The sequence below is a fragment of the Choristoneura fumiferana genome, chromosome Z (assembly GCF_025370935.1).
Source record: "Choristoneura fumiferana chromosome Z, NRCan_CFum_1, whole genome shotgun sequence".
NCBI lineage: Eukaryota > Metazoa > Arthropoda > Insecta > Lepidoptera > Tortricidae > Choristoneura > Choristoneura fumiferana.
Window position 1 is genome coordinate 1,084,456 of NC_133472.1, and position 15,451 is coordinate 1,099,906.

Sequence of the window (15,451 nt, forward strand, 5' to 3'; positions counted from 1 at the left end):
CAGTCACTCATCGCCACTTTGAAATGCGGTGTACATTTGTGACACCCACTTAGGTGTCATTTAACGAGAAATAATATTATGACTAAGCGACTAAGGTAACTAAGACGAATTGAAATAATTAGCATCATAGCTTTTTAATGTTACTAGCATTTGTCTGTGGTTAACACTAGATACATTGTGTCTTAAGGGCGGTAAATAAGGAATTACGAACGAGAGTCTATTAGAAGCCCGAAGTCGAAGACTGAGGGCTTTAATGAGTCGATGTTCGTAATTCTAGTACCGCCCGTGCGACATACAATGTTTTACATCACATTTACGAGTAAAATTGTATATTTGTAAAAGATAAACTAATATTTTATCAAAAATTGCCGATACCGCTGATTGCGCTCTTGGCAATCCGCAGCATGTGCATGGAGCAGCAGCACGCCATGCAGGAACAAACTCATTTACCGACCGCGGGCTTCATGACATGAAAATTAGTACGGGCAATGACTCATTTACCGACCACGGGTTTCAGGACAAGCACATTAAGGTCGAGGGTTTTATTTGGGGGGTTGCAACCAAGGTAGCCTGCATGTTACGACACTGTTTACGAGCAAGTGTGATGAAAAATGCATTTACATAATGGACGATTTGTTTAATTTTATTTTAATGTGGCTTTTGTGGCAGGCTAGTTTGCTATGACAACTTTGCCATTAGTCTCACGTTTGTTTGGTTTGGTTGGAAGCCTGTAGCAGTAGCGCTCTGACAGCGGTGGCGGAGCGATGCGGCGCAGCTCGGAGGTGGCATATTTTTTTATTCCTTTAAATTGCAAATTTTCATTAAATCGAGCGTTCCCCCCCCCCCCCCCTCTGAAATACAAACCAGTGGGTGGAAATTTAAAAAAAAACACGATGATAGTAAGTATATCAAACTTACAAGGAAAACTATAACGGCTAAGTTTGCTTGAAAATTATTAGTAGTTTTAAAGTAAATAGCAGCCTAAGGTATAAAATTTACCTAAACTTGGAAGATTACGTATTAAATACGAAATCATTAGAAAAATGTTACTTATTTTTTTCATAATGGCTACGGAACCCTATTTTGGGCGTGTCCGACACGCTCTTGGCCGGTTTTTTTCTAAATAACATCACTAGTCTTTCCATTTCCAGAATCCAAAGCATGTGACGATGTCGAAGGTCCTAAGCGCGCTCGGCGGGGCCCTGCCGGACGAGCGGCCCCTTCTCTCCCTGCAGATCGTGGAGTCAGTGGCCAAGTGCCCTGCCGGCTACTTCGCGGTCAGCAAGACTTACGATGAGGACGCAGACGCGGCGCTGCTGCGTCAAAACGGGCTATTCGGGAAGAAGCCAAGCCACTACATCTGTCTGTCCAAGTCTGAAGGTCTGTACAATCTTTAATGAACTACTGGTACCAGGTTCCATTTTGGTACCTTTCGTTTTCTGGGAGGATCCATATTATATTTTATATCGATTGCACTTGCTGTTTTATAGTAAAAATAAATTGAAACTTAATTTCGGCAAACCACACGTTTTGTGGGAATGTCGCCATACAACGACACATACACACACGTATTTATGTTATGGCGACATTTGACAACTGGCAGTTGTCAGTCCGACCTCTTTTTTTTTAATCAAACAGACCAAGGCACGAAACCTATTAATCCCACGAAACGTGTAGTTTAGCCGAAATAAAGTTTCAATTAATTTTTACGAAAAAAATGGAAAGTGAATAAAAAACGATCTACAAGAGTGAGCTACATTATAAGTCTACAATTGATAAAAAATATAATACGGATCATCCCAGAAAACTTAAGGTACCCAATTCTTGTCTCGCCTCGTCTCGCGTCGTCGTCAGACGAGACGAGAAATGAAATTTGTATGGCGGCGCCCGCGGCGGCTCGCGGCGGGCGCGCGAGAATGCATACAAATTTCAATTCTCGTCTCGCCGGTGGAAAATCACCATTATGGACCTTAATGCACAATGTACTATTTATTGTCAGGCAGGCGTGCCCGGCTACGTGATGGACGGGTTAGCGGTGGTGGGCGAGCGGGAGGCGGCGCCCTCGGGCTTCAGCGTGGCGGGGCGCGCGGGCAAGCGGCGGCTGTGCACGCGCGTGTCGCGGCCCAGCGCGGCGCCCCGGCCTCCCGTCACCGACGTCATCGTGTGCTCGCGGCTGCGCAGCGCGCCGCAGGGGTTCGTGCTGGCCGGGTGAGTGCGCTCGTCACAGGGAGTGCTAGTCATAAGGTTGCGTTTGTACCAGAGATGGGCGGGGATGTGTTGCGAGTAATGTGTTTTTCATGAACCAATAGAAACCTCGCTCCGCTCAGCTGTTTCCACCAGAGCGGTGCTGCAAAGCATCTTTGGTGGAAACGCAGCCTAAGGGGAGTGCTAGTGCTAGCCCGATTAGTGAGTCACATAAGGAGTGTTAGTCATAGGGGAAGTGCTAGCCCGATTAGTGAGTTGGTCACAGAAGGAGTGCTAGTCATAGGGGGAGTGCTAGTGCTAGTCCGATTAGTGAGTCACATAAGGAGTGTTAGTCATAGGGGAAGTGCTAGCCCGATTAGTGAGTTAGTCACAGAAGGAATGCTAGTCATAGGGGGAGTGCTAGTGCTAGTCCGATTAGTGAGTTACATAAGGAGTGTTAGTCATAGGGGAAGTGCTAGCCCGATTAGTGAGTTGGTCACAGAAGGAATGCTAGTCATAGGGGGAGTGCTAGTGCTAGTCCGATTAGTGAGTCACATAAGGAGTGTTAGTCATAGGGGAAGTGCTAGCCCGATTAGTGAGTTAGTCACAGAAGGAATGCTAGTCATAGGGGGAGTGCTAGTGCTAGCCTAATTAATTAGTGAGTCACAGAAGTACAATTTTGTAATTTAAACTAGAGAATAAATATAAATATAACGGCAACACCTTTGTTCACATTTTTTCCATGGGATTAAAAATACGGGATTAACGAATATGCCGTATTGACGTAATACGAAAAAGTACAAGTTTGAGAGGTCTGTGATTTGTCCGCAGCGAGATAAACGGCAAAGTGGTGTGCTACAAGGTGGGCGGCGGCAGCGCCGAAACGTCGCCGACGCACAAGCAGGCCGAGTACGAAAACATCGTGTCCAACACGCCAGACGCCAACAGGAGGTGAGTTAACCCTTTATAACCACATGCGTCGATTTGGAAATTCAACCTTATCGTTTTAGTAATAAGTTACAATATTCACTGTAATTATTGGATATTACTAGCTTTAAAAATATTCTTTGGCAGGTATGTATTCGATAGCTGCTTTTGATTCTGTGGTAGTATGCACCATAAATGGGGCCTTATTAAGTGTCACTCACTCACAAACTTTCGCATTTATAATATTAGGATTATAAAAGGACCTTTTCACCTCTCATGCTCGTAAAGTACGTGTTTATGCAGGATCTAGGCGACATAAAATGACTTTTTATGCTCTAGTGCATAAAGTAAAATCTTCGTCTAAGACCAAGGTGTAATCAGGGTGGAATCAGGTGCAGCCACAAAACAAAGAAGTTTCTACATATTTTTAAATAATTTTAATTTTATTAAAACTAAAAATCAATCAAATTAATCACTTTAGATCAAAAAATATAAAAAAATATATTTATAATAGTAATGCGTGAAAAATAAAGGTACCTTAATAAGTGAACTATGTTTCCACTTTTGTTATTTCATGTCCTCGCAATAGAAGTGAAAAGCAGAGTGTAAAATCGAGCATGAAAAACCATTTCCACCTCGACGTGTCTATCCACTCTCGCCGTACCGGCTCGGATGGCTATTTGAACGTCTCGGGTTAAATGGCTCGTTTTATGCTCTTGCTGTGCAACCTACCATTAATTAAGGAGGAAAATCGTATTGAATTTTCCTTTGAAAATGTTTAATTGTGGCTCATGACTCATGAATTAAATTCCTTGGCCGTGCACAAAAAACTTACCATATTTTTCCTTCCTTGAAATGAAATGTAATTATTTATTTCGCAGAAACGTACACAGGTATTACAAATATTACAATACTAGCTTTTACCCGCGCTTCGCACGCTAAACTATTCGGTCTGGTAGTTGCAATTGAAATTTTCGGGATTTTACAAATTCCCCTGGAAATTTCCAAATTTATATCGTGGTCTTCATTGAGGTTGTGTTGTGAATAACTGTACAAAATTCCCAGACTCTAAACCCAGTGCTAAAATTTCAAAATTTTTCCCTATCCAAATTAAAATTCATATCATTTATTCAGTTAAATAGGCCGCAATGGGCACTTTTACACGTAATTTTTTAAAATACCAGCACTTTCGGAAAAACCATCATTGCCAAGAAGAATGCGCCGCAAGAAGCTTGGCAGAAAGTCATTTTTTCAAATAAAATAAGTACAAATATAATACTTAAAAACTACAGTAAGTATACAATTAAAGAAAAAATTACAAAATAATAAATAACAATAATACACGGCTGTATGGGGTCCCTATAAAGTCGGGTCGGGATAAAAAGTAGCGTATTGTTATTCCAGACGTCGGCTACCTACATACCAATTTCATGCCTCTAAAGCCCAGCAGTTGTTATTTCAAGATTTTATCCCCTATCCCGTGGGAATATCGGAATAAATAGTAGCCTATGTGTTTTTCAGAGGTCCAGCTACCTACAATTCAAATTTCAGGCTCTAAGCCCAGTGGTTGTTATTTCGAGATTTATCCCTAGTTATCCCGTAGGAAATCGGGCAAAAAGTCACTTAAGTGTTATTCCAAATGTCCAGTTACCTACATACCAATTTCATGACTCTAAGCCCAGCGGTTAATTATTTCGAGATTTATCCCTATCCCGTGGGAATATCGGAATAAATAGTAGCCTATGTGTTATTACAGAGGTTCAGCTACCTACACACTAATTTCATGGCTCTAAGCCTAGCGGTTGTTATTTCAAGATTTTATCCCTAGGTATCCGTGGGAACATCGAGTCAAAAAGTTACCTATGTGTTATTTCAGACATCCAACTACCTACATACTAATTTCATGACTCTAAACCCAGCGGTTGTTATTTCAAGATTTTTATCCCTATCCCGTGGGAATATCGGAATAAAAAGTAGCCTATGTGTTATTCAGAGGTCAGCTACCTACATACTAAATTTCATTGCTCAAAGCCCAGCGGTTGTTATTTTAAGATTTTATCCCTAGGTATCCCGTGGGAATAATCGGGTCAAAAGTCACCTATGTTTATTCCAGACGTCCAACTACCTAACAACCAAATTTCATGACTCTAAGCCTAGCGGTTGTTATTTCGAGATTTTATCCCTATCCCGTGGGAATATCGGGATAAAAAGTATCCTATGTTTAATCGATTAAAACTAACTTCTGCCAAATTTCATCCAAATCCGTCCAGCCGTTAAGCGTGAAAAAAGTAACAAACATACTCACTCACATCACTCACTCACTCACAAACTTTCACATTTATAATACTAGCTTTACCCGCGGCTTCGCACGCGTAAACTATTCGGTGTGGTAGCTGCAATTGAAATTTTGGGATTTTACAAAATTCCCTGGAAATTTCCAATATTATATCGTGGTATTCATTGAGGTTGTGTTGTGAATAACTGTACAAAATTCAAGACTCTAAACCAGTGCTGAAGTTTCAAATTTTTTCCCTATCCAAATTCAAATACAAAATTCATTCAAATCATTTACTCGAAAAAATAGGCCGCAATGGGCACTTTAAACGTCATTTTTTATACTACCAGCGCTTTCGGAAGACCATCATTGCCAAGAAGAATGCGCCGCAAGAAACTTGGCAGAAAGTCATTTTTTCAAAATAAAATAATTTACAAATAAAATACTTAAAAACTACAGTATACCTGAGCACTACCTGTCATCTTGCGTTGAATGTTATAGTTAGCTTATTTTATGTGTTGTTATGGTATCTATCTACCTATCTATCTGTTAGATTTGTTGTGTATGTGTATTGTATGTGTTAGTTTATGTATTCTTGATACAGCTCTAATCTACTGTAAATTGCACCACCTGCTAAAATGTATTCCTTATTTCTGTCCATTGTAAAGGTTGCCTGGAAGAGATCGCTCTGAAGCGATAAGGCCGCCTATTGCTTACCTTAGAAAATCTCTATGTATATACTTGTGTTTTGTACTGTTTACTGTATTGGTGTGCAATAAAGAGTTATTGTATTGTATGTATACAATTAAAAAAAAAAAATATGAAATATTAATAATAATAATACAGGGAGGTATGGGGTCCCTTAGTTACAAAACTATACCGTGGGAATATCGGGATAAAAAGTCGTCTTTGTGTTTTTCTAGACATCCAGCTTCCTACATACCAAATTTCATGACTCTAAGCTCAGCGGTTAATATTTCAAGATGTTTATCCCTATCCCGTGGGATTATCGGGTAAAAAAATAGATTATGTGTTATTCCAGAGGTCCAGCTACCTACATACCAAATTTCATGGCTCTAAGCCCAGTGGTTGTTATTTCGAGATTTTATCCCTAGGTATCCCGTGAGAATATCGGGTCAAAAAGTCGCTTATGTGTTATTCCAGACGTCTAGCTACCTACATACTAAATTTCATGACTCTAAGCCCAGCGGTTAATTATTTCAAGATTTTAATCCCTATCCCGTGGGAATATCGGGTAAAAATAGCCTATGTGTTATTCCAGAGGTCCAGCTACCTACATACCAAATTCATGGCTCTAAACCCAGTGGTTGTTATTTCGAGATTTTTATCCCTAGGTATCCCGTGGGAATATCGAGTCAAAAAGTCCCTTAACGTGTTATTCCAGACGTCCAGTTACCGACATACAAAATTTCATGACTCTAAGCCTAGCGGTTATTTATTTCAAGATTATATCCCTATCCCGGGGAATATCGGGATAAAAAGTAGCCTATGTGTTATTCCAAAGGTCCAGCTACCTACATACTAAATTTCATGGCTCTAAGCCCTGCGGTTGTTATTTCGAGATTTTTATCCCTAGGTATCCCGTGGGAATATCGGGTCAAAAAGTCACCTATCTGTTATTCCAAACGTCCAACTACCTACATATCAAATTTCATGACTCTAAGCCCCAGAGGTTGTTATTTCGAGATTTTATCCCTATCCCGTGGGAATACCGGGATAAAAAAGTATCCTATGTTTTAATCCAGGTTATAACTAACTTTTCGCCAAATTTCATCCAAATCCGTCCAGCCGTTTCAGCGTGAAAAAGTAACAAACATACTCACTCACTCACAAAACTTTCACATTTATAATATTAGTAGGATTGTCAGAAGAAATATTACATAGGTACAGTCAAGGGCAAAGATATCGACACGGCCAAAGTTGCAAAAATATGTATACACGGCCTTAATGTTAAGTGCAAAAAGTCGTGTATAATATTTTTTGCAACTTTGGCCGTGTCGATATCTTTGCCCTTGACTGTACAGTCACCATCAGATATTTCGGAGCGGCCAAGGTGGTCAAAAATATCGGCACATGCACTCTACTATTAAGGTATTAGAGTTCTTGTATCGATATTTTTTGACCACCTTAGCCGCTCGAAATATCTGATGGCGGACTGTACATGTCATGTGTGTTCTGCCCCAATTTGGCATGCAAAATCTTAACCTAATAATAAAGCAATACTTTATTAAATTAATTAAAGACTTTATCAAAATATTCATTCAAATTATACAATTTTCGAATAATCAAGGATTTCAATTTTCTACAAAATTCACTAATATTATTACATTGTTTTATGTCCTCATTTAAATAATTATAAATTTTAATAGATTAATTTAATAAAATTTTTTAGATTCTGGTAATTGAAGGTCAAAATTTAATTTATATAATCTACGTGGTCTGCTATTGCTATTGCATTTAAAACTGGACTTATTTGTGTACTTAAGTGACACCTGCCAAAGATAATAGAATCAACTACAACGGGGAAATGCTTTGTAATAGTATCGAGTGATAGTCCGTACAGTGCGAAGTGTTGAAATAGCGCTGTTCCACAATCTAAGGCCCTTCCTGTCGCACCGTGCGTAATCATAAAAGGGCTTCGGTAGAAACCGATTTCATGGATACGGTCGGATAGCTTTCGCGACGTCAAATGGTCGACTTATTTGTTTTCGAATCTGTTTTAGAATAGCAGTATAAAAAAACTTGGAAAAGAATATCGTGTAGTTTTGGTAAATTGCTTCGAAGTCCACATGTGCGTTGACTGTAATTTTGAAATTTCAAATCATTTATTCAGTAAATAGGCCGCAATGGGCACTTTAACACGTCATTTTTTAAACTACCGGCGCTTTCGGAAAGACCATCATTGCCAAGAAGAATGCGCCGCAAGAAACTTGGCAGAGTCATTTTTTCAATATAAAATAATTACAAATAAAATATTTAAAAACTAAATAGATGTAGTATCCCACTAATTTTATAAATGCGAAAGTATGTATATGTCTGTAGTGTATGTCTGTTTGTCACTTAATCATGCTTAAAAAGCTGGACGGATTTTGAAGTTAGCACATACCTAGGTAGACTATGCCGTAGGCTAGGACACAGAACACTTTTTATAAATAAATAAATAAATTAAGGTCCCGGGTTCGATATCCGCTCTTTGCAGATATACGTTCTCAAGTCTTGGACGTTTAATATGTATTTAAATATGTATCTATCTATTAAAGTATGTTTATCCGTTGCCTAGTAGCCATAGTACAAGTTTTGCTTATTTTGGGACTAGGTCAATTGGTGTCAAGTGTCTATGTATATATATATTATTTATTGTGTATATATTTATTTCCAGTTCTATAATATCGCTGTACCATGACTTCAAATCGCTCTGGAACCCTTCTAGGTATTCTTTCTCCTCGGGAGGAGTTCCGTTGTGACGTACGAAGACCCACCGGGTTGCCAGCTAAATAGGAGTCCATCCTTAAGCGCAAAACGCACACAGGACGGCAGCGGGTCAGGAGCGGGTCGGGTCGGGCCGCGGCGGGCCTGTTTAACCTCCTGAGGTTCAAACTGATAATACTAGTACATATTATTAGTATAGAACTTATTTATTTTGAAAAAGTCAAATTTACAATAAAATAAATTCAACTTTATCTATGAGGCATTAAGTTTTAAATTTCGATGTCATATTTTGTTGTATGGTGGGTCGTAGGAGGTTAAGGTGTATATCCATTACACCGTATCATAACATGACCGTAATAGCAACGTGTCAGCCAAAAATATATTCTTTGTATTGAAGACGACCGGATGGCCAAGTGGTTAGAGAACCTGACTACGAAGCTTGAGGTCCCATTTTCGATTCCCGGCCGGGGCAGATATTTGTATGAATAACACGAATGTTTGTTCTCGGGTCTTGGATGTTTAATATGTATTTAAGTATGTATTTATCTACTTATATATGTTAATCCTAGTATCCATAGTACAAGCTTTGCTTAGTTTGGGACCAGTTCAATTGGTGTCAAGTGTTCCACTTTTTTTTTTTTTAATACTCCCGACCGACCCGACCCGCTCCCGACCCGCACCTGTATGTGTTTTGTTTAGTTGACTTAAATATTTTTCTAACTTTTAGGGGCTGTTTCACCATCCATTGATTAGTGTTAACTGGCGGTTAGGTGTAATGCCGTCTCTATTTGTTTTGTTCGAATAGACGGAGACGGCATCACATTTAACCGTCGGTTAACGCTAATCAATGGATGGTGAAACAGCCCCTTAATTTCGTTTAGTGAAATTTGTATGGTGTTCACGTAACGTGCGTCACAGCGGGTTTTCGCCTGTGGATCAAACATTATACGCAGAAAAAATCTTGATTTCCCTTAGACATAATGCTACAGTACTTTCATTGTAGCATGTTGCGGGTGACAGCTGTCAATATCACAAGACAAGAGACAAAGTGTCGAAACTTGAGTCGATAAAACTAATAATTTAAAATCTTAATCATGATTAATGTCATTATTAATCCGATTATTACGCTAAATTTGATGAGAATATTAGTGAAATTCTAGGTTGGAATATTATTTGCTACTTAAGAAAGGCTAAACGCAGTTTGCAAGAATATTCGTTATTTACCAATTAATAAGTACCGATATAACTCAAGATCCATTAGGTCCCATCACTAAACGAGTCTCTGGTGTTACTTTTCATGCATTTTACGTTTTTTCAATGAATTGTGCTTTGAATTTAATTAATTGATTATAAAAATCGGATAGCTTTAATTTATTTCGTATAACATAGTTCTTTATGTTCAAATATTTTACGCCAGTCATATTCAGGCTGCAACTGAAATATACTTCCATATATTTAGAACGCAGCAACTTTTTTTGAGTGAAACGAAACGTGCATCAAGTGTCACCCGCAACATGCTACAGTGAAAGCACTGTACGTACAGTCACTCGCTGTTATCCGGTAGAGATTCCAATATAATCTCTAAGATGTTTAGAATTACTTAACTAAGGGCAACTAACAAATTTCGGTGTGTTTCCCTTGAGTTGTGTGGTTTGAATAGTTTTAACTCATAAAAGGATGACTACGAGCTTAAGGGTCTATTATAAAGGTCACAGCTCATTACAGCTGCCCCGGCCCCGACCAGCACCGCCTCGCCTCGAGCGGTTAGTATTCTTCATGGATTTGTATGGGCATGCGCTCACTGCATCAACTCCTTGCGTCACCGGATCGCCTCACTCGCTCGTGTCCACGCGCGGACGGCGAGTGGACCACTCGGTGACAGCCCGCTGCTCGCCGCCATACTGACTACTACGACATTCGTGGACCACGCGAGGTCCACTCGTTGTCAACGCGGCATCCCCCGTGGACCACTCGTCGACAACGAGTGGACGCCGAAAGTCGAGGCGGCGCTGGTCGGGTGCTGGGTGGCTTTAGCCCTTTCGAACCCAGCCGAGTATGAAAAGAGTTACGACAATGGACTTTATGTACAATCCATGTCAAGTTCAAAATTCAAATGCAACAGTTACAACAGTGGACCTTATTTTACAAAACATGTCAAATTCAAATTGAAATGTAATTAACCCGCACGATCGTAACGGCTGGGTGCGACCTTAAGTACTCATTTGACTTGATCTCTCAGTGAAAAGTGCTGTGTCGCGTCTCGGTGTGAATATACCGTTAAGCTAGTTGTCTTCGGCCAGAATCTTCAATGCGAGTTTTGGAAACCTGGAGGGCTACTACGAAATTCGAAAATCGAAGTTGGTGCCGTACCGTCAGCCGTCACTCTCACTCTCGTATTACACAGTACCTGTACGACGGGCTAAAACTTGATAACAGGCGTTTTCCCAGTGATAAGACTAAGCTAAATCGATTTTCCGTCCCCGGAAACTGTACATATCAATTTTTCTCGAAATCGTTGGTGCCGTTTCCGAGATCCAACAAGAAAAGATATAATATAAACGTTAACGGGACGGCGAGATATGAAGTTCGAATTTTGTACTTTTCGGTGACACGCTCGCACTGAGGGTTCCGTGGCTGGCATGGCATGGTTTGGTGATCGTTTTAGTGTGTACAAAAAAATTAACAAAATATTATAATTTTCTACTAGCAGAAGTGGATCTATAGTCGTCTACCTCACCTACATATGTATTTGGCTTTAATCACTCCTGCTGGCTCGTACTGAGGCACCAACTTCAAACAGCCAGCCTTCAACAGTATAGCTTCAGTCAGCGGTATCGGCAATTTTTGAAAAAATATTAGTTTTTCATTTACAAATATACAATTTTACTCGCAAACATGATAAAAACATTGTATGTCGCACGGGCGTTACTAGAACTACGAACATTGACTCATTAAAGCCCTCAGTCTTCGACTTCGGGCTTCTAATAGACTCTCGTTCGTAATTCCTTATTTACCGCCCTTAAGACACAATTTACTAACATATGGTTGCGTTCATATTTATCTGATGCAGTGTGTTGTGATGGCTATTGTAACAAAGCTATAGAGAGAGAGAGTTACAGAGAGCATCACAACACAACACGACAGATAAATGTTGAGTTTCTTGCCGGATTCTTCTCAACAGAGGTTTTTCCGAACGGGTGGTAGATTTTTTTTTTGACATTCATAAGTGCTTGTTATAGCCTGAATTGAATAAAGATATTTTGACTTTGACTTTGACTTTAAATGCGGATAACACGGGAGACGTTACCACGGCAACGCACTTAAAACTTGATTGGCCCCTGTTCATTCCAGATTGCGAGCGGTGCCCGAGCGGCCGCCGAAGCTGTCACCTCTCATATCGGAGCTGAACAGCGTCAGTCTGACCAGCGCGTACCCTAACATCGAGGAGTTCAACACAAGCCACGACTACGAGGCGCTGAGTCCTTCCTATAACATTAACAAGCCGGCGAGGCCTGCGCCCAGGTGAGGCGATAGTAACAGGCAAACAGCATTAGAGGAGGCATTCTGCGGGAACGTGGTGGTAGGTAGGTGGTAGGGCCTTGTGCAAGGTCCGCCCGGATTGCTACCACCATCTTGCTCGCTAATCCTGGCGTGAGGCAGCAGTGCTTGCACTGTTGTGTTTCGGCGTGGAGAGTAAGACAGCCGGTGAAATTACTGGCACTTGAGGTATCCCATCTTAGGGCTCTAGGTTGACACACAAACCCATCTATCACCACCACCACACTACACTGACGCGTTTCGAACTCAACCAGAGCTCATCTTCAGAGTGACACAACCGTACACCATGCTACCAAGAATGCAAGCAAGCCAAGCAAGTGTGTTTCCAAGTTTTTTTTTTGGTTTATCTGTGTGTAATCGTGTAAATTTTATTGTATTTGTGTGTCTACCGTATTAGTGAGTAAATGTCTTCTTTCTTTCTATCTCTCTTTCGCACGGCGACGGCACGGTCGCCGTGACCGTGTGCATGTGAAGCGGGCTTTCGGCGATACGACGGGCTCGCACATCACTGATTCCAATATTCCGATACCCTCCTTAGGCCTCCGTCGCAGAGCTCGCCGTGCCCGGGGGGCCGGCGTCGCCGCCGCCGCCGGTCCGGAGGAAGGGCCCGGCGCCGCTGCCGCGCCTCGCGAACTACCAGACGCTGGGCGGGCACAGCGGGCTCGAGGGCGTGCCGTTCCTGCTCAACCCGCGCCTGCGAGGGCTTCCTAGCGACAGCTTGGTGAGTCAGCGATCGCTAACAGCCAGGTTAAGGGCGTTTGTACCCGCCGAGCTGGCAACGTTGCGTTTTTGTTAGTTTTTCTCGATTGTTCCATAAAAATTTAATGAAAATTAAAAATGTGGTCTGTTAGAACTGTTTTTAATATATAAGTTATGGTCTGTGCGATGATTCGTGATACTAAAATGACGTTTCATGCGTTACCTCATAAATAGTGATGTGCCGCAATCGGTTATCACCGAAAGATTTTGTAGGTACCTATGTATGTATGTCGTAAAATATTAAGATATGAACGGATCCGTGATGTACTAAAATGTAGGGCACTTAGGACATTCTAGAAAATGTAAAATAGGTCTAATAAAAATGCGACCGTTTTTGAGATATTTCGAATTTTTATAGTTGTTGATCTTTAAGTTTCAATTTCAGTTTAAGTAAGTTTTACATTAACTAAATAATATGAGAATACGCTTATCTCATTTAATACGCGAGTGAAAGGGACGTTGCCATACGAACTTCGTTTTTCTAGTTTTGTAGTAGCCCCTCTGTATTATTTTTTACGTTTGCTTAAAGTTTATCACTTTATCGTAAAAGTGCATTTATATTTTCAAAATGGAAAGTAGGATATTGATTTGCTATAATGTTATTTTTGCTATCGTAAAATATACATTTTGTCGGTTATTTACGAAACCGAAATCATGGAGCAGCACTGTTCCTTTTATGCTGGCCACATTATTTTTACTTTTGACATTTCAGACTGTCATTTTAGTATCTTCATTTCAGAAATAGACCATAATGTGTCTACTCCAATAATTATACGTGATAGACTTTTATTTTCTTTAAAAACGAACAAATTTGTTCGTTTTAAAAGAATATAAAAGTCTATCACGTATAATTACTTCAGTAGATATAGACATAGGTGCCTCAAGCTTTTAAAATGCTATATATTTAACATTTTGACAGTACATCCATATTTATATCAGTCTCTAGAACTTGACTATCTACAGACACTTTCTTATAATGACGAGAATCCACATAAGAGGTTATCCTAAACCTAAAATGTTATGATTAGATTTTGGAGTCTTTTTGTATTTTTTATTTCAACTCCAAATTTGTTACTTTTACGGGTATCCCGTGAAACCATATCGAAAATACAAAGAAAAAGAGACCAGCACTGGGAATCGAACCCAGGTCCTCAGCTTTCCGTGCTGTGTGCTATAACCCCTACACCACTGCTGGACAGGAATCTAGACACGAAACTTTCCTATGCATACATATCTCAGGTTGCTTATTTCTACTTTGCTACTTAAGCAGCACTAGCGACATCTATGTGGCATCGACAGACGTCACACTCTTTCGGAACCAACCGCTCACCCAGACAAGAGATGTCGCTACTAAGCAATCAAATTATGATTGGTTTTTGGAGTCTTTTTGTATTTTTTATTTCAACTCCAAATTTGTTACTTTTACGGGTATCCCGTGAAACCATATCGAAAATACAAAACCTGGGGGACCTGGGTTCGATTCCCAGTGCCGGTCTCTTTTTCTGGTTTTTCTGTGCATCCAGGTCACAGTTTGTATTTCCTAAAATGTTACTTAAATTTATTTTTCCTTTTTAGTTCATTTAATTTTTCTAATAAAAGCTTGTTTGTAAATGTCATTTCAGATGAAGTTCCCCATAATCAAGAAACGCACCAGCTTCGATCTGGATCGCGACTACTCTTACAGTTTCGCCGTCGAGCGGCAGACGTGAGACGAGCCGAAACACACCTTGACTGTACGCGCGTACGGTTCACTTTGACGTTGGCATGGAGTTAGACAGTAACCAATAACTAGTGTGATAACTGTGGGGGGGACGCGACGCTAAAGGTAGGGGGGGGCACATGCAGTCGCTCGACGCTCGTTTCCAAATTCCATGGCCTACCAATCCCTACAAGCTATATTTAATACAGAAAAACAGCAATAGATGGCACTACTATTAACATTTGTAAATTATAAAATGTGAATAAGCCGAATTAAGTAGAAATATAAGACTAGCATATTTATAAACACACTTCACATCAACCTTAATTCAACTCCTTAATTTGAAGATAAGAAACACCATAAAAATAATAAATTGAGAATACGAAAGTATAGGCTACATGTGGCTACATTTCAGCTATGAGGCTTTCGTAGTGTTTTGCAATTGTGACGCTAGATGGCGAATAACCGGAATGCGCTTGCTGGGCTTGCCCCGCGCTTGCTCACATTCGTCGAAACTATTTGAGAGAAACATGCCATTCTCTTCTAATGACGTAAATAAGACAGAGACATCATGCGTATCTCTAGTCGTCTAGGCTCAG

At 40.4% G+C, this 15,451-nt stretch overlaps 1 protein-coding gene across 1 annotated transcript; it reads left to right on the forward strand.

Moving 5' to 3' along the window:
• Positions 1-402: 402 nt before the first annotated feature.
• Positions 403-15,134, forward strand: Mvb12 (multivesicular body subunit 12-like Mvb12). Its single transcript, XM_074100071.1, is given in 9 exon segments — positions 403-782; positions 1,152-1,380; positions 2,004-2,208; positions 3,016-3,135; positions 8,787-8,837; positions 12,188-12,358; positions 12,933-12,958; positions 12,961-13,115; positions 14,776-15,134. Coding segments are annotated over 9 exon segments (1,062 nt in total). The 5' UTR covers positions 403-764; the 3' UTR covers positions 14,863-15,134.
• The last annotated feature ends 317 nt before the right edge of the window (positions 15,135-15,451 follow it).